Source organism: Lepidochelys olivacea (genome assembly GCF_965140295.1).
Source record: "Lepidochelys olivacea isolate rLepOli2 genome assembly, chromosome: 8".
Lineage (NCBI taxonomy): Eukaryota > Metazoa > Chordata > Testudines > Cheloniidae > Lepidochelys > Lepidochelys olivacea.
This window is the reverse complement of record NC_140418.1, coordinates 48,763,401-48,788,069: the sequence shown is the minus strand read 5'-3', so window position 1 is coordinate 48,788,069 and position 24,669 is coordinate 48,763,401. Positions and strand designations below refer to the sequence as shown.

Below are 24,669 nucleotides of genomic sequence, written 5' to 3'. Positions count from 1 at the left end.
CCGCCACTATGGGCAGGCTGCTCGCCTCACCTGCGCCGCGCCCCGCCCCTTACTCGTAAGCGGGATTTCCCCTCGGCGGAGCGCCTCGTTGCCGAAACCCCGAGCAACATCACTTCCGGAGACTGGAGCCGGTTGCTAGGCTGCTAGTTGGACCCTTTGTGGCTTCCGGTCTAGTCGCGTGTGTGCGCGCGCGTGGGAGTCTCTTCCGGGTGTGGGGGCACCATGAGTACTATGTTCGCTGACACTGTCCTCATCGTCTTCATCTCGGTGTGCACGGCGCTGCTGGCCGAGGGTGAGCCGGGCCGCTGGGCGGGTCTCCTAGGTCCCCGGCGTGTTCCATTAGGAAGGGGGCGCCTGCCAGGCGTAAGCCGGTGAGCAGCCTCCGAGCCAGCCCCTTCCCGGTTCAGGCTGCGAGTGGGGCTCCGGGGGCGCAGCGGGGAGGGGCTCCTAGCTGGTCACCCGAAGAGCCCACCGTGGGGCTCCAGCCTGGGTCTCCGAGCGCGGTAGCTCTGAGGCCAAGTGCCAGGCCTGGCTCTGCCACAGTGACCGTGGGTGACTCCGTGTATCAGTTCTCCATTATCTGTGCAATGGGGCAATAGCCCTTTGCGGGAGGTTGTGAGGAGAAATGCATTTAAGATTTTTAAGGGCTCTGGTGATGGGGACTATATACATATCGTGGCGGGACAGAGCGAAAATGACTCTGCAGCCTCAGCTGTGTGTGTATCAATTTCTATAGATTTCTGAGGTAAATACTTTTATTGCTGAAAGTTAAGGGGAGATATGAGGTCTGTATCTCACAGAGGTGTCTGTGCCATTCAGTGCATCTAATGCGTCCTTGACAAAGACCGCCCTCTGCTTACTGTATGTTGCTGTTCTCTGGGTTTCTTTCTCCTTGTTACAGAGTAACAGCCGTGTTAGTCTGTATTCGCAAAAAGAAAAGGAGTACTTGTGGCACCTTAGAAACTAACCAATTTATTAGAGCATAAGCTTTCGTGAGCTACAGCTCACTTCATCGGATGCATATCCTGGAAACTGCAGCAGACTTTATATATACACAGAGAATATGAAACAATACCTCCTCCCACCCCACTGTCCTGCTGGTAATAGCTTATCTAAAGTGATCATCAGGTGGGCCATTTCCAGCACAAATCCAGGTTTACTCACCCTTCACCCCCCTCACAAATTCACTTATCCTTGCAACAAAGCCCGTTGCCAATTGTGCCCACATATCTATTCAGGGGACACCATCACAGGGCCTAATAACATCAGCCACACTATCAGAGGCTCGTTCACCTGCACATCCACCAATGTGATATATGCCATCATGTGCCAGCAATGCCCCTCTGCCATGTACATTGGTCAAACTGGACAGTCTCTACGTAAAAGAATAAATGGACACAAATCAGATGTCAAGAATTATAACATTCATAAACCAGTCGGAGAACACTTCAATCTCTCTGGTCACGCAATCACAGACATGAAGGTTGCTATCTTAAAACAAAAAAACTTCCAATCCAGACTCCAGCGAGAAACTGCTGAATTGGAATTCATTTGCAAATTGGATACTATTAATTTAGGCTTAAATAGAGACTGGGAGTGGCTAAGTCATTATGCAAGGTAGCCTGTTTCCTCTTGTTTTTCCCTACCCCCCCCCCCCCAGATGTTCTGGTTTAACTTGGATTTTAACTTGAAGAGTGGTCAGTTTGGATGAGCTATTACCAGCAGGAGAGTGAGTTTGTGTGTGTATGGGGGTTGGGGGGATGTGAGAAAACCTGGATTTGTGCAGGAAATAGCCCAACTTGATTGTCATGCACATTGTGTAAAGAGTTGTCACTTTGGATGGGCTATCACCAGCAGGAGAGTGAATTTGTGTGGGGGGGTGGAGGGTGAGAAAACCTGGATTTGTGCTGGAAATGGCCCACCTGATGATCACTTTAGATAAGCTATTACCAGCAGGACAGTGGGGTGGGAGGAGGTATTGTTTCATATTCTCTGTGTATATATAAAGCCTGCTGCAGTTTCCACGATATGCATCTGAGGAAGTGAGCTGTAGCTCACGAAAGCTTATGCTCTAATAAATTGGTTAGTCTCTAAGGTGCCACAAGTACTCCTTTTCTCCTACTGGTGATAGCCCATCCAAAGTGACAACTCTTTACACAATGTGCATGACAATCAAGTTGGGCTATTTCCTGCACAAATCCAGGTTTTCTCACATCCTCCCCACCCCCATACACACACAAACTCACTCTCCTGCTGGTAATAGCTCATCCAAACTGACCACTCTTCAAGTTTAAATCCAAGTTAAACCAGAACATCTGGGGGGGGGTAGGAAAAAACAAGAGGAAACAGGCTACCTTGCATAATGACTTAGCCACTCCCAGTCCTTGTTAATGTACCCAAATCTAAATGCTGCAGCAGCCCTGGGGAAGTTTCAATAGAGCTGTATAGAAAGTCATTCTCCCCTTATTTTATCTGATGCTTGTTTCAGGTATAACATGGGTGCTGGTTTACAGAACCGAGAAATACAAGAGACTGAAAGCTGAAGTGGAAAAACAAAGCAAAAAATGTAAGTGTTGCCTTTCAAACACTATAAATAAAATGGCTGTTCTTGTCTTCTCATTGTTTTCTGCTCCAGGATTTTTCAAAGTAGGGTCTGCTCTTGGCAAGAGGTGCCTTCTGTTTGCTTCCGAGGGTCCCTGCCTCATTGTAGAATCAGGGTGGATTTGATTTAAATCTCTAGTCAGGCAGACTCAATTTAATCATGGTGTTCTACATAAAAGTGCATTCTTGTTGGTTGTTATAACCTTAATACATATCCTTCGCAATTGAGAGATAGATGTAGGTTTCATTTTTAGAAGGTACACACTATACATTTTTAAACCATGATTTATTTTGAAAACTTTTCAGATTAGTTTTACAGCTATATCAGAAAATGAGTGGTTGTTTGATTATTCATTTACCAAAGGTAATTGAAGCAGATAGTTCACCTCCCAATGACTTCATAAATATCTCCAATTCAACAGGTTATTCATTAATATTTGGAGGATTTTCTTGCCATGCTGTATTAGGAGGAGAACATCACCAGACAGACACTTGAAGTGTGTTATTTAACTCAGGGGTTCTCAAACTGAGGGTCAGGACCCCTCAGGGTTCACAAGGTTATTACATGTGGGGTCATGAGCTGTCAACCTCCACCCCAAATCCTGCTTTTCATCCAGCATTTATAATGGTGTTAAATATACAAAAATGTTTTTTTAATTTATAAGTGGGGTCGCACTCAGGTTTGCTGTGTGAAAGGGGTCACCAGTACAAAAGTTTGAGAATCATTGATTTAATTAAAACAACAACATTAAGTATTCTGGATTTTTTTCTTCGACAGCAAGCATAGAATATTTTAACAAAACAAGCATATGTCCCTCGATTCTCACATTTATCTCCAGACTTCTTCTCCTTGTCCAGATCTATTCCGCCCGCAACAATCTTCTATCCATTGAACTTTCTGAAACTTTGCACTTTTAGAGAGAGGTAAGGGATTGACTCTGTACACAAATTTGCAGAGGGACAATAGAGTTGAGGTCTGTTATTTCTCACCTCTATATATTATTTATTTTAAAACATTTAAATAAAAACCGATTTAAAATTTAATTTTTTTTTAAATCATTGATTTTTATCCACCCTGCATAGAATACTTGGGAGCTTTAAACATGACCACTGCCATTCTGGTCTGAGGCAGCTCCTAGCTTTATCCTTTTTTGTCCTTAACTGGAAGGAGAAGGGTTAGTACTGAGACCTGTCCTGATGTTAATTCCACTGCCTACCTAACTTCTACTGAAGAACGGGGGGAGCAGAAATGGGTGTAAGCCTCTCTTTCCTTAGCATGGTTAGCCAGTGGTTATGTATATAGATTCCACCAGCTGCATTGAGGTGAGCTCAGGGATCCTGCCTGTGCTCTTTGAGAAGGACCCCAGATCTGGGGAGGAAGGAGAGAGAAGAACAGGAGGAGTTACTGAAAAGAGGAAGAATTGTGGTTGGATGAATGTTATGAGAGACTAGGGAGGAATAGATAAGGAGTGAGATTAAAGGTCCCAGAGGAGAATGAGGGAGGATGATTTTTGTGGTGGGAGAAAAAAAAGTGACGGAAGAAAGAACACACACACAGAAGTTGCATGAGTTTAAATTGGTTTTTAAACTGATTGCACTAGTTTAAGTACAACCTCTCTATATAAAATGAGCTTGAAAGGACTTGGAGAAGGAGGGAGGGAGTACAATGCAGTGAAAAGAGAAAAGGAAATGAGGGATGGAGATTGAGGGAAGAAGATAGAGAGGTGGAGAAAGAGTTGGAAGATCTATGGTATAAGGTAAAAGTGGCACACAAAAGCATCAATAGAAATAAGTGAAGTAAGGGTTTTAAGCAAGTGACAGCTCAACAGAAGATCGGCTTGGCTTCTGTCTCCCTCTCTCCTGAGCCTTCAGGAGAAGACAAGTTAGAATAATAGGAGATTAGGATTGGAAGAGACCTCAGGAGGTCATCTAGTCCAAACCTCTGCTCAAAGCAGGACCAATCCCAGCCAGGGCTTTGTCAAACTAGGCCTTAAAAATCTCTAAGGATGGAGATTCCACCACCTCCCTAGATAACCCATTCCGGTGCTTCACCACCATCCTAGTGAAATAGTGTTTCCTAATTTCCAACCTAGACCACCCCCACTGCAACTTGGCACCATTGCTTCTTGTTCTGTCATCTTCTGAGAACAGCCAAGCTCCATCCTCTTTGGAACCCCCCTTCAGGTAGTGGAAGGCTGCTATCAAATCCCCCTCACTCTTCGCTTCTGCAGATTAAACAAGCCCAGTTCCCTCAGCCTCTCCTCGTAAGTCATGAGCCCCAGCCCCCTGATATTTCCGTTGCCCTCTGCTGGACTCTCTCCAATTTGTCCACATCCTTTCTGTAGTGGTGGGCCCAAAAACTGGACGCAGTACGCCAGATGTGGCCTCACCAGTGCCAAATAGAGGGGAATAATCACTTCTCTCAATCTGCTGGCAATGATCCTACTAATGCAGCCCAATATGCTGTTAGCCTTCTTGGCAACAAGGGCACACTGCTGACTCATATCCGACTTCTCATCCACTGTAATCCCCAGGTCCTTTTCTGCAGAACTGCTTGTTAGCCAGTCGGTCGCCAGCCTGTAGCACTGCATGGGATTCTTCCGCCCTAAGTGCAGGACTCTGCACTTGTCCTTGTTGAACCTCATCAGATTTCTTTTGGTCCAATCCTCCAATTTGTCTAGGTCACTCTGGATCCTATCCCTCCCTCCAGCATATCTACCTCTCCCTGCAGCTTAATGTCATCTGCGAACTTGCTGAGGATGCAATCCATCCCATCATCGAGATCATTAATAAAGATGTTGAACAAAACCAGCACCAGGACCGACCCCTGGGGCACTCTGCTTGATACCAGCTGCCAGCTAGACATCGAGCCATTGATCACTACCCATTGAACCCAACAATCTAGCCAGCTTCCTATTCATCTTATAGTCCATTCATCTAATCCTTACTTTTTCCAGGAGTATAAGACAGCGCAGAGTAGCTAAGGATAAAACCTACTAGTATAAGATATGAAACCAACTGAAACCCCAGCAGAGAGTTTAGAGCAGGAGTGGGCAAACTTTTTGGCCTGAGGGCCACATCAGGGTATGAAAATTGTATGGCGGGCCATGAATGCTCACAAAATTAGGGGTGTGGGAGGGGGTGAGGGCTCCAGCTGGGGGTGCAGGCTCTGGAGTGGGGCCAGAAATGAGGAGTTCATGGTGCGGGAGGGGGCTCCAGGCTGGGGCAGGGGGTTGGGGGGAGGTGAGGTGCAGGCTCTGGGGTGGGGCTGGGGGTGAGGGGTTTGGGGTGCAGGAGGGTGCTCCGGGCTGGGACCAAGGGGTTCAGAGGGCGGGAGGGGGATCAGGGCTGGGGCAGGGGATTAGAGGGGATGCTCAGGTGCAGGTTCTGGGCGGCGCTTACCTCAAGCAGCTCCCGGAAGCATGTCACCCCTCCAGCTCCTATGCAGAGGCATAGCCAGGCCAATAGGAGCTGTGGGGGTGATGCCTGCGGACGGGGCAGCGCAGAGCAGCCTGGCCGCACCTCCTCATACTATGCAGGAGCCGGAGGGGCGTCACGCCGGCTGCTTCCTGGAAGCCATGTGGAGCAGGGCAAGCCCCCAACCCTGCTGCCTGGCTGGAGTGCCGGAGCGGGGCAAGCCCCCGACCCTGCTCCCCAGCGGGAGCTGAGGGCCAGATTAAAAGGTCTGATGGACCGGATGTGGCCCATGGGCCATAGTTTTCCCACCCCTGGTTTAGAGATAATGTGCTACTCCTTTGGGTGCTGTGGAATTTATAAGCAGCTGGTATAGATTAATCTCTGGTGTTTAATGATTGCTGTAGAGACTTTACTCTGATTATTTTGTAATTCCTCCTATCTCTGGTTTGTGTTTCCACGAAGAGCCAGATGTGAGGTGCATACACCAATAATAATTGCTAACGTTAATGCTTGTGAGTTAGAGTTTGAGTGGCAGAGCTGAGAATAACAAATATTAGCTACAATTTCAGATTTGATTAACATTTATTAATCACAGTTTATTCACATATCCTTTTTAAAATGAGCACTTATCTGTCCTTTGACAATTCTTAAATATACAACTGTAAAATAGACCACTCCTGCCATACCTTTCAACCATTTGTCAGTGTACCCACAGCAACAACCAATGTGCCAATAAAACAGCAAAAAAAACCAAAACCAAACCATGGATAAGATCACTAGGCCACTCTGCCAGAGCCTTGCCATTCTATCACAGCTACAGAAAACAAATGGGTCTTGAAAGTGAATAAACTAGGGCTATTAGATTAGGGGAGTGTTTATAATTTAATCTCTCAACAAAATATACTTGTGTTGTATGGCACAGCTATGTCTCAAAACTCAGTGAGCCTGAAAGTTTCAGGGTAGATGTCTGATTATTATCTGGCAATGGAAGAAGTTGCAAGACTGCAGCATGGTTATAGTAAGAATAAAAATGATGATGTGCCACTTTATTTACTCCTAGTGACCTTTCTGAGCAAACTTGCTCAGTTTACATCACCCTTGCATAATCCTACTGGCCTGCTTGCCTGAGGTGTGTGATTTAGTTTATGGATAAGTAAACTTCACCGTTAACCTTTTCATCAGCAGCATTGTGGTAAAAGCAGATGAGTAGGTTTGTGCCTGGGCTGTTCGTTTTTTGGCAATTGTGCAAGGTTGGTTTAAAATTCTTATGACTCATATCTGTTAGCACCACAAATTCTCCTGCGATCTGGAAATTAAGCTGTAGTCTTTCTGTCTTGGTCATCATCAGGAATAAAAGTTCTGCCATTAAAACTGAACTGATATACTAATATGTGAGATAGAAGTCTTCAGCGCTGACACTATGGAACAACAGGAGTGAAAATGGGTTTGTTGGTAAAGTAGATGTACAGATGTGCCGTTGGAAAAAGGCAATCAATATCACATATCTTATCATAACTGTACTTTAACATTTATCATCCCATTTTCATATTGTGATATTGGCTATATAAACCTGAAACTAAAACTTGGCTTTCATTTTCTGGGACTGTCGATCAAATTTCTCTGCTAATGGAGGTGATTCCATTTGCAGATTGAAAAGCATAGTTGCTGGATCACAGTATCAACAGATCAGCACTCTGGCTTGTGACTATCTGTTGGCTTTGCTTGCAGCAATCTGTGGAGTATCTGCTGTCTGAATTGGTTGTCCTACTTGGTTTTCTGGTAGCTTTGATAACTAAGTTTAGACTTGCTACTTAATTTTTAACTTCAAAATATTGGGAATGTTTCAGCCCTAATTGGATGACCAGCAAGAATGGAGCTGGTTGTGCCAGACTGCTGGCGCAGCACTTCCACTGAGAATGCCTGTCTGTGAAGAAGGGATATAACAGAACACAGGCCTCTCTGTGTTCTGCTTCCCACTGCAGATAGCTAGGGTCAGAGTTTCCCATAAAGCTCGTTTCATCACACTTGTTGAATTGAAAGTACTGTCTAGAATTCATAATGACAAATCAGCAAGGGCTGTTTAAACCAAAATGATACTCAAGCTCCTTGGTTCACAATGCAATGGGCTCCTTTGGCAGGTTTTAAAAGTCTGGCTTTTGTCAGGGATTGAAATTGATCTTTTCCTCGTCTAGGATCAGGGCCTGGAAAACATTCCTAGTCTTGAAAACATTTGTGCCAGTCCTGCTCTGGCAGGTTATAAGACATTGAACATATATCATAGACATATATCTGTATCTTGCTTCCTTCCTTCCTCCTGCCCCAGTCTGCATGAGGGTTTTGGGTATAAGGGAGAGGAAAAGAGAAGGGGTTAGTAGCATAACTCTCCATTGTTTGTGTGAAAGTGATTCTATGTTGTCTTTGCCCTTTATAGTGGAAAAGAAGAAGGAAACGATAACTGAATCAGCAGGCCGACAGCAAAAAAAGAAAATAGGTAAGATTTGGGGAGGGGAGGTGTGATGCTCCAAAAGTGAGGGGGAGGCTGTGAGGAAAAGCTGCTGGAGTTGACTTTCCCTTTCTTTCCACAGGTTCGGGGGGGGCTCAGGGCTGGGCCAGGGGGTTGGGGTGCAGGAGAGGGTCAGGGTTCTGGGCTGGGGATGCAGGCTTTGGGGAGGGGCCAGGGATGACAAGTTTAGGATGCAGGAGGGGGCTCCGGGTTTGGGGAGTGCTCAGGGCTGGGGCAGGGGATTGGGGTGCATGGCTGCGGTGCGGGCTTACCTCAGGCGGCTCCTGGTCAGCGGTGCAGCAGGGGTGATAAGGCAGACTTCCTCCTGTCCTTGTACAGTGGACCACACTATGCCCCGGTAGCGGCCAGCAGCAGGTCTGGCTCCTGGGCAGAGGAGCAAGCAGCTCCACGCGGCTCTTGCCCACAGGCACCCCCTCCCCCAGGTCCCATTGACTGGTTCCCAGCCAATGAGCGTGCGGAGCTGGTGCTCGGGGCGGGGGCAGTGCACAGAGCCCTGTGGCCCCACCCCTCCGTGCCTAGGAGCTGGACCTGCTGCTGGGTGATTCCGGCGCGCAGCGAGGTGTCAGAACAGGTAGGGACTAGCCTGCCTTAGCCGGGCAGCACTGCCGACGGGACTTTTAACAGCCTGGTTGGTCATGCTGACCAGAGCTGCCGTGACCTAGTACTGGGTCGCGACCCACAGTTTGAAAAACACTGCCTTACAGTAATAAGATGCGATGTACAAATAAAATTCTGAGAACAACACTGCTTCCAGTATACAATATACTGGCACTACCTGATTTTTACAAGCACTGTTTGGTTTTCCAGTTGACATGTCTGTCTGTATGTCGTCATGCCCATTGTCTGAGTTGTTGTGCATTGCCTTTTGAATGTTGACAAACCTCATATACTTGTTCTGCTGCATGTTGTTTCGATTCAAGGACAGTTGGCTGTGTACCGTTTTCACGCTGTATTGTCTGGCATACAGAGCTGGAGTCTGTCTTGGAACTATTACTGGCTTGGATAGCAAGGAAGGTTTAGACTTCTTGAAAGTGAAATCTTTCTGGTGTCTGGATTGGGATAACCTCTGTGCTCTTCCCTGTTTTACAGAGAGGCAAGAGGAGAAGCTGAAGAACAACAATAGGGACCTGTCGATGGTAAGAATGCTGTAAATTAGGGGCAATGCCCAAACTAGTGAAGGGCTAGATCTCATTCCCCTCCGCCCCCGCAATCTCTCTAGTGCTTCCAAAATAGAAGCAGTTTTCCTGACTTTCCACTTACTCACCCCATCTTCCTAGTGAGCCCACTCTGTTTGTTATTTCCCTTCCTGCCTCACAGTTCCCTTGGACTCCCCTTTCTTTATGCATGGTCACCTTTTGGTTAACAGGACAGCCCTGAGACCTCCCTTTCCTCCATAAGCTCTTGGCCCCCATGATCCCTCTCATGGCTGTTCCAGTACTCGTAGCTATTCAACCCTTCTAAGAGTTTTCTGCTTGGTCTCCTCTGCTACAAGCTGAGAGAGTGAGCTTAAAGATTCCCTTCTCTTTTGATCCTGATGCTGCTGCACAAAACCCATTATTCAGTATTAAAGCCCCCAAGCCCTAACTCTGGGACTTGCCTTTATTTTTAATCTGTTTGTTTCTCCCTGTATTAGCTGTCAATAATGAATGACTCTGACCTCTCTGGTTGCAGGTTCGAATGAAGTCCATGTTTGCAATTGGCTTTTGCTTTACTGCCCTCATGGGCATGTTCAACTCCATGTAAGTATCAATTCTCTCTGGCTGCTTCCCCCCCGCCCCCCCCCTTCCCAGCCTTCAAAGTGAATGTATCCCATCCCCTCTCTCCTTTGCTACTTGGACTCATTCTACTGATGTTCATGGGATCCCACTGAGAGCTGCATCTAATTTGTATAAAATGGATCAAACTGCAGCTCTCCTCATCTTTGATATAGAGATGAAGCCAGCGAATCTGCAGGTCAATCATTGCTTCTGCTCAGTTCAGCATGGAGCATTGCATGCAGGGATTCTCTAGGCTGCACTTTAGCCACAACTGAGCATGCTTGCTGTTCTGGAATATGTGACCAGGATGAAAGTCTGGCTAATTCAGAATAGCTTTGCGGAGATGGGGCAGCCTTCTACAGTCTTCAGACCTTTCTATCACATCTGCATTGGCTATCTGTGTTGGCTTTTGCTTTGCTTTCTAAAGCAGTACTGGCTGTTTTTTTTCCCAAAAGCCGAGATTCTTAAAGAAAAAAGGTTTTGGAATTGACTAGGGTAATTACATAAGCTATACTTTTCATATATTTATATGTCTAAATAATACTGTCAGAATATTTTGTTTTTGAGTGCAATACTAGAGCGATGCTTGAATTTTCTTGGGGGGAGCGACAAAACTCTTCGTCCTCCCTACCCCCCAAAACCAACCAAACAAAAATGCTTGGGGATTTCTGTCCACAACAATGGTGACAGTAATCCCATGGTTGGCCTTCAGATTTGTGGATGTCTCAAACTTAACTGGTCATTCACAAATCTACCCTGCCGTGCTTATCTGCTCATGTTGTCACCTTTCCCATCGCCAGTAATGCCAGCCTCAGCTCCTTATTTGTCCACCTTTCCCATAACCATCGTTGTGGTTTCTTCTGTGCAGCCGTTTGTATGGAGTACCCTCTCTGAACTGGACCATAAAGCCACTTTCCAGTCCCTCCTAAAGTCCCAACTCTGCCATGATTCTTACATGAAACTTAAAGGCTGCATCAGGAGCCAGTGAGGGGGATATCTGATGTACTTTGGGAAGGGTGAATGCAGCTTGTCTCAGATGTGAGCTCTTCAGGTTAGGAAATCTCACTATGTTTAGACAGTACCTAGTATATTGTGGGTGCTCTGTGATAAAAATAATGTATGTGAAGGGATCTTTCAGTCTGAGGCCAGGGGGGACACTTCCTGCTGTTGGTGAAGTGAAGTGAAGCGAAGCCTAGCCCTTTGTAATAGAGTTTGGGCATAGATGCCAGCACTTAAAAATGTTCTGCTAATGACACTTTTGTTGTACTAAGGTCAGTTATAGTATAGCTTTAGGTTCAGAGCCAGATCTGTCACTCACTAGCATGAAAAGGTGGGTCCCTCCACCCTGAAGAGTCTGCCATTTCATTTTGTCTTCACAGCAGCAGGCAGACGGGTCTGTGCTGCCCCACTGTAGAGCTTTAACAAAAGCACTCTTCCTTCCATAGTGTCTACTTTGGCCCCAAATTCTCCAGCAATGCGCTTGCAGGACAAAGTATGTGCCTCTTTCCCTGATTGCTGAAGAACACTAGAGGCTGGAGCCCTTGCTCATCCACTGGGAGTTCAGTATGTTGGACAAAGAAGGGAGAGAGGCAGAAATACACACTTTGTACCATTCCCCTCACTGAGGCACTCAGCAGGGATCTGCTTCTTTTGAAGGGCCCAGGTTATGCTTACAAACAGCTCATTCTGGGTAAGTGTTGTTCTGACCCCTAACTCTAGGGAAGGAAAAGTCCCTGGGAGGTGCAGACAAACAAGCCCAATTAGAGAAGCAGTCAACCATCTGGAACCATCCCCTGCTCCTCCTATACATAGTTGGAAACTACACTACAAGGCCAGTGGTCCGCATCCATCTGGCAGAAGCAGTTGCATTCTGTGTGCTTTGCTTTAAGGAGGGCCTTGGATTCTGGTCCCAATTCTCTCTCTCTCTCCTCCCCCCCACCCCTGATCTCTCTGTGCAATGGTTTCATGTTTGTCCATCTGCTAAAACTACTTTTGAAGGTTCTTACAACTATGTACCATCCCACCCTAGAACCTACTGATGCTTGTGATTAAACTTTGAGCCTACTGTCTCTTGATGTGGTGCTGAAAGTTTCATTCTTGGTGGCCATCTTCTCAGTCTCTGGAGTACAGTCTGCTATGGCCAGCTTCCCCTGTACTGTATTCACATGGGCCCATTAGAACTTGGACCTCACTCAGTCTTGACTTTTAAAATGATCTTCTTTTAAAAAAAAAAAAAAAAGTCTAAATCATGCCATGTTGTTGTCTCTATTTTCTAAAGCTATCGCAGGAAGGTGAAGCTGCACATCCCAGATGTCCAGAGAGCTCAGTTACTATTGAAACAGGACTAACCCTTTTAGCAAGTCCAAGAGATTGTCTGTAGCACTCAAAGAAAAATCTAAAGGTTTGACAGTTTTGGCTTAATGGCAATCTATGTGTCTAAGACTATGCTTCCAGTCTTATGGGCTGGCTAGTGTACCTGTGTGTGAAGGGCAGCTTCAGGGACTTGTCAGTGTCATGCCCTCATCTGAAATCTATAGGGCTCATTGGGGAGGGGGGAGAGAGCTGGTTGACATCTTCACCAATTGCTGTTCTCTTGACATGGTATCAAGAAGAGATGTTGGTTTCAGGAGGACAGTGTTCAATCACTGTTTAGCTGGGGTCCTCAGGCCACTTCCTGGGAAGTCATGGCTACTAGCCACCTACAGAGGTGCTCTAGATTCAGGGTTGAGAAGGAGGAAAGGGGATTGCTTGTGCTTGGAACAAGAGTCAGTGTATTGCTTTATTCACCCACTTCTTTCCCCCAACTGCTGGAGAGGCCAAGGCCTAAAGTTTGGGAGGAGAGGGACTATGGGTTGTTTGGAGTGAGCATGCTGTGTTTACCTTTGGACAATAGAATGTAGGCTGGCCATGTATCCCTTCTGTCAGCTACTGCCTAAAAGCCATGGCCATACAGCTAGGCAAATGACTCCTACAGAGAGGCTTTGTACATGCAACATATATATACAGAGAACGGTAACTAGCCCCTTACTTGCTGTTGAAAATGGGAGCTGCAATACACAGTACAGGGATGGGAGGGACAGGTGCAGGAAGGCTGGCTTGAACACTAAAAGCAGAATGCCAGGTTGAGGATCTACCATGAGGATCCTGATTATCCATTCAGGGTAATCTTTTTTGTAGGTTGGTGGGATCCATGGAAAAGCTATCTCTGCTAGGGGTAGGGCGATCTGCAGGTGAATACTAGACTGGGATCCAGGCAGATAGGGGTATCTAGTGAGAGAAGTTAGTGTCCGGAGAGAACCAAGGGGCACAGCAGGTAACATCTTACTCCATTAGTCCTGAATCATGCAACTCTGCCAAAGCAGCAAACCTTACAGAATTCCCTACAAGAGTGTGCCTTAAAACCTAGGTTACCTGCCAGAAGAGAAGGCAGGTACCTCAGGCTACCACCTCTGAGCTACTCTGTGTTCCCACAGCAGGAGTAATGCAGAATCCTAAAACACCGGGGATGTTACAGGGAGACAAACATCCGTTCCTAGCCCTTCTGCCAAACTGCCTGTGAGATGTAAGCAAAGTTGGCACATGTTAGAGCCATAGCTCTGTGTGAGTGCCTCTCCACAGGAAAGAATGCTCATTTAGGAGCTCTTGAAACCAGAAACACCTGTTAGAAAATGAACACTCAAGGAGAAAATAACATCAAACTCTGAGCACACACTGATGCAGCATGATACGCACACTGCTTCAAAGGGTAGTGTTGGCTGTCTGATTTCAGAAGCTGAATCTCTTCAGTCCGTCCAAATTCACACCATGTCTCCATATCCGGAATGTAGTACTGAATGCTTCCCAGCTCCTGGAGTTGAATAGGTACCTTGTGGGAATATACAATGTCCCCTGCTTCTGAAGAGTGAATGCAGAGAAGGAGCATTATATAAAAAGGAATTCTCTCCATGGCGGTTGCCCACATTCCTTTTGGTAACTGATAAATGTAACAAATCTGGGCGGGGGGGACAAAACAAAAAAAAACAACACAGAGTTGGGCTTTAGTTTTTCTTCTGAAAGCTGAGCACACACCTCTAGTACAAAAATCCATGAGTCTGCATAAAGTAACTGTATTACAACAGGCTGGTAATTGTCTCTTGACTCAAGTGTTACAGCGCTTTGAGAGAAACCTATGTGTGACTTGGTTTTAAATAGCAGGTGTCAGTACTTGAGGATATTGATTTAGAAAGTTCCTAGTCTGTGTCCCGCAAACCTTGGTCAGCAATTTATCCAACCAGTAATCATTGATAGGTTGACCTCCAGGAGGGACCCCTTGTCATTCCACAGCATCTGCTAAGGGAGGCCTGCACAGTCCATTCAGTGGATGGCAGGCCGCTGTGGTGCGTGGCCTTGAGGATGGGGTGTGTGTATATATTAGTCTGTCTAGTATTGTGCAAGTGAAGGTGGAGCCACATGACTTTTTTTTTTTTTTTTTTTTTTTTTTAGGCTTTTGACTTGATCTTGCATCTGGTTTTGTCCTCTTGGAGGCCTGTTTCATTTAAAACACTTAATCTGTTTTTCTGCAATCCAGGGACCCGATTACTGTCCCAGACTGAAGCCCTTCTCTAGGCTGGGTACTTGGTTGCCGTCTCACATTAAGTGATCTCTTCTCTTCCAGATTTGACGGCCGAGTGGTGGCAAAACTTCCTTTTATCCCCCTCTCCTACATCCAGGGCCTGTCCCATCGCAACCTACTTGGGGAGGATTACACTGACTGCTCCTTCATCTTCCTCTACATTCTCTGCACCATGTCTATCCGGCAGGTGAGTGCTGAGCTGCTTCCTATGGAGCGGGAATGGGGCAGGCATTGATCTGCCACCCGGTAAGAAGTAGCAAGTGCCCAATAACCAATTTAGCACATGTAGTCTGCCTTTGACCTAGGTTTGTTTGAAGCTTTCACATTGACCACTGGTTCCCATAGGCTTAGCTGTCAAAGGAAATGTAGTGCAGAAAAGTCTCACTTTGTATGAGGTCTTATCTCATGAGGGAGACCTGGCTAAAGTCAGCAGGATTGCTCCAGGACATTCCCGTGGAAACAGCTTCCACCCTGCTACCTGTCGCCAGGTAACTTTGTGGACTGACAGGATCATTTTTGGCAGGGGACCAGTTGCATGGTTCACTGACTTCACGGCAGGCTTCAGAAAACACCAGGATTACTAAGAAAAAGCCCTTACTAAAAACCTGACTGTACAGTCATTATCAGAAAGAAAAACACTCCTCCTTTAGTGTACTCTGAGGGTATGTCTACTTTGCATCTGGAAGTGAGCCATCTAGCCCAAATTCTCAGCCATCTAGCCCCCATGGTAGTGGGGCTTGGGCTAGCACTCTGAAAATGGTTCTGTGTAGATTTTGTGGCTTGGGCTCTGAAACCAGTGGGGGTGGGCTTGAGACCCTGAGCTGCAACATCAAAGCATGATCTACATGCTATTTTTAGAGCATTAGCCTGAGCCCTGCCAGCACAAGTCTGTGGACGCAGGCTGGGAGGCGCATTCCCAGATACGATGTAGCCTTAATGTAAGCTGCTCCAAAAGGCTCAATCCGTGTCCAAAAAATCTGCTGAGGAAGCAAGAAAGTCTGGGGTCAAACCTGCATTTTTCTCAAGTGCCTTATTCTCTTCCCTCCCCCCTTGCCTGATTAATACATGACTCTCTCTGAAGGCTGAATAGCTTTCCCTTCAGAGTATTTTCTGTTCCAAATCACCAGTGGGTGGAGTAATTTATAGAATGGGGGTCTGGTGTGACAAAATGCAAGGCCATGCTAGAGACCACTGTTAAGAATTTACCACCATGGTGGATTGTGACCCATACACAGGCCCTTCTGCTACAAGGCGGAACTGCTGGCCCTGAAAATGGGAAGTGTCTTCGTGGTTGGGAATAGCTTGCCACAGTGATGCCATCATTTTATCAGCTGCAGTGCACTGAAGCAGGAATAATAGTGAAGCAGCTGTTTAACTGACAGTGGAGCTGCTATTAGCACATGACTAGGTTGGATGAAGTGTCAGTCTGTGTCGGTTAGGACCGGTGGGACTTGAGTGCTGCTGAAAGTGTGTTCTGCTTGTTGAATTTCCCCCAGGGAGTGGGAAGAGGCTAATAGACCCTGGAAGCTGGATTAATGCTGATGCACTTAGCTGGTTCTCTATTTTTATCTTTCCTCTTGCTTTGGTTCACTTCCTGAATGCTTGCTGCTTATTTCTCCTTGATCTGCAGATCTCTGTTGCTTTTTCCTCTGGAGGTGCCAAGGGACTTAGAAACCCTTACAGCAGGTCAGGAGAGGAAATGATTCTTGTGCCAACTTCTAACAGAGGGGTCAGGATGGGCTTGGTGAAGTGGCTCAATAATAGAATGAAAGCTCCTTTACCCCAAAATAAGTGCATATTAATGGATCAGACAGATTCTCTCCCTCCTTCCACAGCAGGATCCTGCATTAAATCAGATCTGTGTCCAGTCTTGCATGAAGGAACAAGGCAAACAAACTAGCAAAAGCCATCAAGTCCACTGACCCCTCATTAATGCTCTCAGCACAGCAGGTCTTGTTCAGTGCTCGTTCCCTGGCCTGGAACTAGAACAGCAGGTGCTGTTGTGTGTTGAGGGGTTTGTCTAGTTTTTGTGGTTTCTGTGTCACCCACTGGGAAGCTTTTGTGTTATTTCTACAGTGACTGCCCCCCAGCGAATCTCACACCAGATAGCCAGTGCCTTGCAGTACCCTGGGGAAACTCTCCTTGCCTCCAATCTGTGTTACAGTGGGGCTCTATGCCTTTCTATTCTGACACAAATAGACTTTCTTTTGCACCCCTGAAAGGCAACGAGCAGTGAGAGTGAAACTCAGATTGTGCTGGCTGCTGCATGTCTGCTTTGCACCAGTTGGATACTTGGGGAATTCAGTGGCTGAAAAATCCCAAGTGGCCTTTTTGTATGTTTTAAAATAAAAAATCCCATGGTATATTCCAGTTTTGACTATTTCCTGCTGTCACCTTCTGCGATGAAACATACTAGAAGCAGCACAAAATGAATGGCTGGGCATAAACACTCGGGTTTTCAATGCTAGGTATTCAGCTTGTTCAGTCCAACAAGCCTTCAGCCCTTTACTTGTCCCTGCTAATGGCCTGGTGGGGGTAGTAGCGCCATTGTCTTGGAAAGGATATTTCAGCTTCATATGCTGCAGCCTCTCTAGTGTAACACTTTTTTTATTCTCTGTAGAACTGATGTACTGTGTACTCCCAGCATTACATTAAAAGCGGTAGCTGCTCCTTTCACACTCAAGTCTTTACCTCTAAGCTGTAGTTTAAACTGGCCCCCATGGAGGTGGAAGGGCCCCCCTACAATCCATGAGGGCAATAGCCCAAGAGAAGAGCTGCAGAGAGGTGGGGCCCTGGAATTAAATAGTGGGAGAACAGGGGAAGATCACAGAGTCCATTGGGGGGGAGGAGTATAGGAGAGAATCCCTAGAACTCATTAAATTGAGGCAGAGCCTAGATTTAGTTCAGCGTGTGGGTGTCTCAGTCTGCTTTGTGGGAGGGAGAGGACTAATTGGTGCAGAGTGACCAAGTGCCACTGATTTAAACAGGCATTGCTTATGGGGTGGGTGATAGCACAGCTACTCTTCACCTAGGCTGATAGTCCTCAGGCACGTGAGGCTTGAGGAAACTCCTCAAGACCTGGCTCGACTGCTTTTTGCCTGTGACCTGAGGCCAGCATCTCCTGAAATATCCAATTTGCAGTGAGTAACTTCCTCTGCGCTGTTCCCATCTCCCCCTGCACGTAAATCCTGTCCAGTGGTTCCTTGTGCCTTCCTGTTTGGAGAGAGGGCTGCTGCTGAGAGAGGCTTTCTACAGGCCATTGAGCTGCTGCCTTTCAGCTGGGGAAGTCTGCTGCTGAATTGGGAGTGATGAGGAATGTCAGTTATATCCTCTGCCCCTCCTCCTGTTAGTGCTCTAACAGCCTTCACCTGTCCTGTTTGTTGCGTAATAAACCTTTATTACACAGAGGCTTGCCAATATTTAGTTTCCTTTTCACACATCTTTGAATTTTAGACCTGTCCTCTTCCTCTACTCAAGATGTGCTCCTGGTGGTAGAGGGGGCCAACGATTCCCCCTGCAGACAGGAGAGGGAGCACATCTTTCTTTCCCACAAACTGTCCTGATTGTTGTGGGGCAGTAGGTCAGTTCTGATTAGTTTTCTTCTCCTAGGGCACTTAAAAGTTTTGCGCAGAAATGACATCTGTTCGCTCTGCACTGATTGTGGGGTGGAAAGGATTCAAAGGAAAAGACAAGGGGTGGGATGGACTGGTGTAGTACAAATGTTCTTGCTCCCCTGCTGCTGTTTTCTTCTGCTCCCATCGGTAACAGTGTGCTGCCCAGAGTTGTCCTTCCTTTAGAAAGGAAGAGTGTGTGCTATGCTGTGGGGACGCAACATGGTGCAGGCCTCCATAACGCTTAGTCCTGGCATCAGTGTCTGGGACCTTCTGTGCAATTTTAACATCACTGTCTTGCAAAAGTTATTTATCAGCATAATGCTAGCTAGCTACATGTCTGCTGGAGAGAGAACTTGACAATTGTGGGAGAGGAAAGGCTGGCCAGAGAGTGTGTAGCATTCTGATTGGTTATAGTCGGCTCAGGTCAACGTGTCTGTTTGCCTCTACTCTCATAATCCCTCCTCCCACCAGTGAGATCTGTCTGACCAGCTAGAATGTACAGGGCTGAGTGATGGCATCGACAAGAGTCGGGAGCATGCAGTGCAAGCTTCCCCCATTGCTCCGATAGTAACTTTGGTCTTGAACAACTATGCTTCTGCTCTATCAGCGCACCTCGGTCCTGATCCTGCAGTAGCCCCTACTGGTCAATCGAGTCCCTTTTGAATAGCTGTTCCCTTTTCTAAGTTCACCAACATTTCCTGTTACAAGGCCCTATTTTTAGTTATTGATAAGCTGGTCAGACTTTAACTCTTTGGGCTGAAATTTTCCATGCTATTAGTTACCTCTGGCAGTGCAAGTGGCAGAGGTCTGTGGGTCGGATCTAAAGATTCCAACCTTGCTGATGAACCATGTGGGCATCAATATAATGCCACATGACGGAATCTGTTTTTTCAGTTTGCTTTTTTAAAAACCCAGGAGATTACACACAGGTTTTTGTGTTAAAAGAACATTATTAAAGTTGCTAATCCAAGCACTCAGAAGTTAGGAAATGCCAGAATTAAGGTTGCCTGTGCATATGCATTATGATACAGCCTTTAATCACATGACCACACACAGTTTTTTTCCACAGGATGCTGCCTCATTCAGTGAACAGGATGGACAGTGCTCACTTCATTAGCAACTACTCACTATGTTTTCTTCTCATCATTCAATGGGTGGCCCCAGGCCTTGGTTAATCTCACTAGTCAAACCCTGCTCTGAAGACAGAACAGTTAATCTCCTCAGGGGCTTTTCTGTCATGCTCAACACTACACTAGCTTTGTGCCTAATAAACATTACTGATCTTATTTTCACAACACTCTTGTGAGATGAGGGGGTATCAGCCCCATTTTACAGATGGATAACTGTGGCCCAGAGAGATTAAGATAAAAAGTATTCACTAATCTTAGGTGTACAATTTGAGATGTTGAGGACCTGATTTGCAGAGTACTTAGCATTATAGGGCTTTATATGTTCAGAGCACAGCTCCCAGTTATTCAGATGCAGCTATGAGTGCTCAACGTATCTGCAAATCATAAGAACGGCCATACTGGGTCAGACCAATGGTCCATCTAGCCCAATATCCTGTCTCCTAACAGGGGCCGATGCTAGATCCTTCAGCATGAATGAACAGAACAGGTCAATTTTTCAAGTGATCCATCCCCTTTTGCCCAGTTCCAGCTTCTGTCAGTTGGAGGCTTTGGAACACCCAAAGCATGGGGTTGCATCCCTGACCAGTTTTGCTAATAGCCTTTGATGGACCTATACCCCAGGAACTAATTCTTTTTTTTAACCCAATTATCCTTTTGGCTTTCACAACATCTGGCAACGAGTTCCACATGTTGACTGTGCATTGTGTGAAGAAGTACTACTTCTTTTTGTTTGTTTTAAACCTGCTGCCTATTAATTTTGTGGGTGAACCCTGATTTTTGTGTTAAGTGAAGGGGTGAATAACACTTTTTTTTCCCCCCGCACACCATTCATGATTGTATAGACCTCTATCTTATGCCCCTTAGTCATCTCTTTTAAACTGAAGTGCCAGTTTTTTTTTTAATCCGTTCTTAGATGGAAGCTGTTCCATATTCCTAACTAATCCTTTTTGTTGCCCTTCTCTGTACTTTCTCCAGTTCTAATATATCTTTCTTGAGATGGTGTGATCAGAACTGCATGCAACATTCAAGGTGTGGGCGTACCATGGATTTATATAGTGGCTTATATTTTCTGTTGTCTTATTTATCCCTTTCCTAATGGTTCCTAACGTTCTGTTAGCTTTGACTGTCGCTGCACATCAAGCAGATGTTTTCAGAGAACTGTCCATAATTACTCCAACATCTCTTTCTTGAATGGTGATAGCTAATTTAATTTTGTATGTATGGTTGGGATGTTTTCCAATGTGCAATGCATTGCATTTATCAATATTATATTTCCTCTGCCATTTTGTTGCCCAGTTACAAAGGGATCTCACAAAACTGGGTATCTCTTTGCTGTCACCTTTGGACTTCACTGCCTTGAATAGTTTTGTATCATTTGCAAACTTTGCCACCTCTCCGTTTACTTCTTTTTCCAGATAATTTATGAATATGTTGAACAGCACAGCTACCAGCACAGATCCTTGGGAGACCCTGCTATTTACCGCTCTCCACTGTGAAAACTGGCCATTTATTCCTACCACAGGCCTCAGGTTGGGCACCCAGTAAATGAGGCATACACAATTAGTGGCTGTTTGTGAAAAAGCTTGGTTTAAGTGACTTGTGCAGCATCACACACGAGCTCTGTGATAGAGGCAGAGATAGAGTGCAGTTCTGCGGGGCAGCATTCAGCTGTCTTAACCATGAGAATGTCCTTGTCTTCCTTCAATTTCCTGCCTTATTCACTACGTGCCTTCCAACTTCTGCAACAAATGAAGTAGACAATAGTCTTGTGCACTACACAGCCCTGATTGATCCCCAGAGCAGGCTGGAAAAAATACTATGTGATCCTATAATTAAAGATTGTGTCGTCATTATGCATATGCACAAGGGGACCAAATTAAGGTTACACTGACAACCTTAATTCTGGCATTTCCTAACTTCTGGGTGCTTGACTTTGCAACTCTAATGTTCTTTTAACATAGTTTTGTGTGTAACTGTAAAAAGTTGAATGTTTGCCATCCGCAAATGCTATAAAGCTGCCGTGACTTCCCTTTAACCTCCTTTCCCTTTTTAATTGCTTGTAATTCTTACATATTTATATTTGGGCTGAAATTTTCCTTACCCTCTGCCCAAAAGTGACTGCTGTCTTTTGTGTGTAAAATTTTTGATTCTCTGCTCTGTGAATGTCAAAGTAGTGGGGAAGTTCTCTGTATATTCCACTTCGAAGCACAAAAATCTCATGACTCTAAAAGGTAGAAGCTGGAAATTTCCTAGTTGGCTTGTGTTGACAATCTTTTTGAGGAAGGCGTTCAAGGGTGAAGAAATTCTGTTTAGTAGTTTATCCTCCTTTGCTTCGTGCATATTCAGATTTTCCATTTTGTCCTTCCAGCACCATTTAGGCTTGCATCATTTAGAACACTGGTGTTGATTATAGTGAAGGATGCCCTCTGCTTATATCATGCTTCTAACACTATCCAGTGTTGAAACTAAATAAATGTAGTTTAATTGAAGTGTGCTGTTTTTAACATAGCTTCACAAAAATCTCAGTACAATACTAATCTTTAAGCATTCTGCTATGAGTATGACTTTCCTTATGAAAGTGCTTGGTTTTTGTGGGGTTTTTTTTTTTTTCAATCTTAATGTTCCATTAACACTAGTGTGATGTTGTATTAAAACACTATGTTCCGATGTTCAAAAATCTAACCAATGGATAAAGGCAGAGATAAGGTCATCTGCACAAATTTATTTTTGTTGATAGGTAGGTATACTGTACCATGTGTCTCAGGAGAGAAAGCACTGTTTCCTACTCTGAAACCTATCATTAGCACAGAAATCAGCTGTGTACTCAGACTTTTGGCAGGAGCTCAGCAATTCCTCTGGTGGCCGGGTGGGCAGCCCAATTCTGATTGTATTGTGTGGGATCCTTCCTGTCTTGTTTGAAGATTCTCGGGCTCTAATTACAGCCTCCCTTGATGGTGGTTTTTGGAATGCGTGAAAACAGCGGAGTGCTGCTCCTAGATTTTCTGCCTGGGAGCAGAGAACAGGAAGCTGCTACTGCATATGCACTGTAGTTGAATTGCAAAGATATTTAATGTTACCATCTTAATTTAAAGAAAACAAAGTAGGCAAAGGCTGCAGCCTGCAACAAGAACTCTATTACCTGCCCATTGGCTTTATGACTTATGTAGGTGAAGATAGAATTGAATTGCAGCCCTGCACTGAAACCCACTCCAACTGTGGGGAAACTTGATCAAGAAACACACTCTGGAGCTTAGGCCCACCTCTAATTGCAGTTCATTATGCATATAAATCACTTAATCTCTATGGACTGCATTTTTTCCTGGCCCTTTTGTATGGTTTCAGATATATCACATATATACATTGGGTAAACTGAGTTGTGAAACCCTGGAGGTTGAAGTTAGAGAGGTTTGCCACTGGTCTAAACGGAACCAGGATTTCACCTGTGTATTGGCTTCCTTCTCACTATACCACCATCCCATCATTCTGTTTTTCATTTTCACAGAATATTCAGAAGATGCTTGGCCTGGCTCCTTCGCGGGCTGCCACCAAGCAGGCAGGGGGCTTCCTCGGCCCCCCTCCTCAAGCTGGGAAATTTTCTTGAAGTATAGTCATGCACCTTTCACAGCAGCTCCCATTGATGTCAATATCGAAGACAGACTGCCCTTGGTTTGTAACAGGAGCGGATTCCACAGCAGGCTTTCTATTCATTTGAAGCAGCATTGGGATGGGTACTGCCTTCACGGAAGCATCTTTGTATTTGGAGCGTTCTACAAGCAGCCTGTCACAATTGAAGCAAAACTCCTGGCAGATAACGTGAGATGTGTTTTGTGTGTCTGTGTAATAAATGATTAGGCCCCTTGCATTTAAAATGTAGTCACCTAATCTCATTGCAGGGACAGTGGAACTATCTTGCTTTATAGAACTACTGTAAAGATAATAAAACCTTATTTGGAGCCATGATAGGGAACCTGTAAAATAAACAGATTTTAGAAAGTCCTGCATCATCATGCTCTAGTACTGATTGTGTCCCTGTTCTCTTAGACAAACTGGCTAGAGACTTCTGTGTATTAGGAACCCATCTATAGGGAAACTAGGCATGTTCAGTTCTAGGCTATGAATGGGAAGAAAAATACATCTAAAGCTGGAGTTTGTTTCCTCATTAGTGCAGTACCCAGGCCACAGTGCCATGTTGCATAGCACCAACAACCTCTAACTGCTTCTGAACATTCCTTCCCCTCCTCCTGAGGAGCTCAGCTTGGTAGTGGTTTATGTAGCATTACGGTGCCCACATTCTAGCTGTCTGCTTAGCTGGAATCTGTTCAATTGCAGTCATAATTTAAAACAAACAAGTCCTTTAGTCTTACCTTGATTAAACAGTTACATAATCTCTTGTTTGTTGTATGCCAATGATACCATCTGCAATTACCCTTTACTACCTAAGGGTTACAGTGTACACACACAGCATGTACCAAACATAGAATGCTGCTGTGCTATTCACTGTACTTCTAGAACTGAGTGATCGGTTTGCATGTCTTAAAGGCCTCTAAATTTGTTACCAGTCAGCCATATGTTCTCAGTTCAGTTCCCTGTGCTATTTCTACATTGCCAGATATTTACCTAGCTTAGTCGTATTAGCTGGAGCCCAACTCGCTTTGTTTATGAGGGGACTTAAAAAATAAATCTTGAAGCTAAACTTTTATCAGGGTCACTATAGACAGAGTTCTAGAATGGCTGAGAGGTGGAATTGCCTGAAGTATCATCGCTGTACTTGTACCCTCATAAATTCTAAACCATTGCAGAGGATGGAAGTCTGCACCTGTCTTTGGAGGCATTTATGTTACACCATAGTACCTGTGCACTAACAACTGAACTAAATGTGATATGTGCTTGGTTAAATGATGTGCTCGACATAAATTCAAGACTGCCTGTATGTGGCAACATGGGGCATATTCACTGGATTATTTTAAATAGATAATGGGAGAGTTCTGAATAATAAACCCTGCCTTGAATCCTA

General features: G+C 45.3%; 1 protein-coding gene across 2 annotated transcripts; it reads left to right on the top strand.

The window, feature by feature from the left end:
• Positions 1-107: 107 nt before the first annotated feature.
• TMCO1 (transmembrane and coiled-coil domains 1) lies at positions 108-24,669 on the top strand. 2 transcript variants are annotated; one of them, XM_084638020.1, is made up of 7 exons: positions 108-292; positions 2,489-2,566; positions 8,450-8,509; positions 9,632-9,678; positions 10,214-10,281; positions 14,954-15,098; positions 23,158-24,669. In XM_084638020.1, exons 1-7 carry the CDS (start codon positions 223-225, stop codon positions 23,254-23,256), a joined length of 567 nt encoding a protein of 188 aa, XP_084494146.1. In that variant the 5' UTR covers positions 108-222; the 3' UTR covers positions 23,257-24,669. The 2 variants fall into 2 exon arrangements, with proteins under 2 accessions (XP_084494146.1, XP_084494147.1); XM_084638021.1 differs by lacking the exon at positions 23,158-24,669 and adding an exon at positions 21,071-21,601.

Excerpts from the sequence above, each read along its gene's own strand:
- TMCO1 (XM_084638020.1), top strand. The coding sequence starts at position 223 with ATGAGTACTATGTTCGCTGACACTGTCCTCATCGTCTTCATCTCGGTG. Across the intron at positions 293-2,488 it reads CACGGCGCTGCTGGCCGAGG|GTATAACATGGGTGCTGGTT; the intron begins GTGAGCCGGGCC and ends TGCTTGTTTCAG. Across the intron at positions 10,282-14,953 it reads ATGGGCATGTTCAACTCCAT|ATTTGACGGCCGAGTGGTGG; the intron begins GTAAGTATCAAT and ends CTTCTCTTCCAG.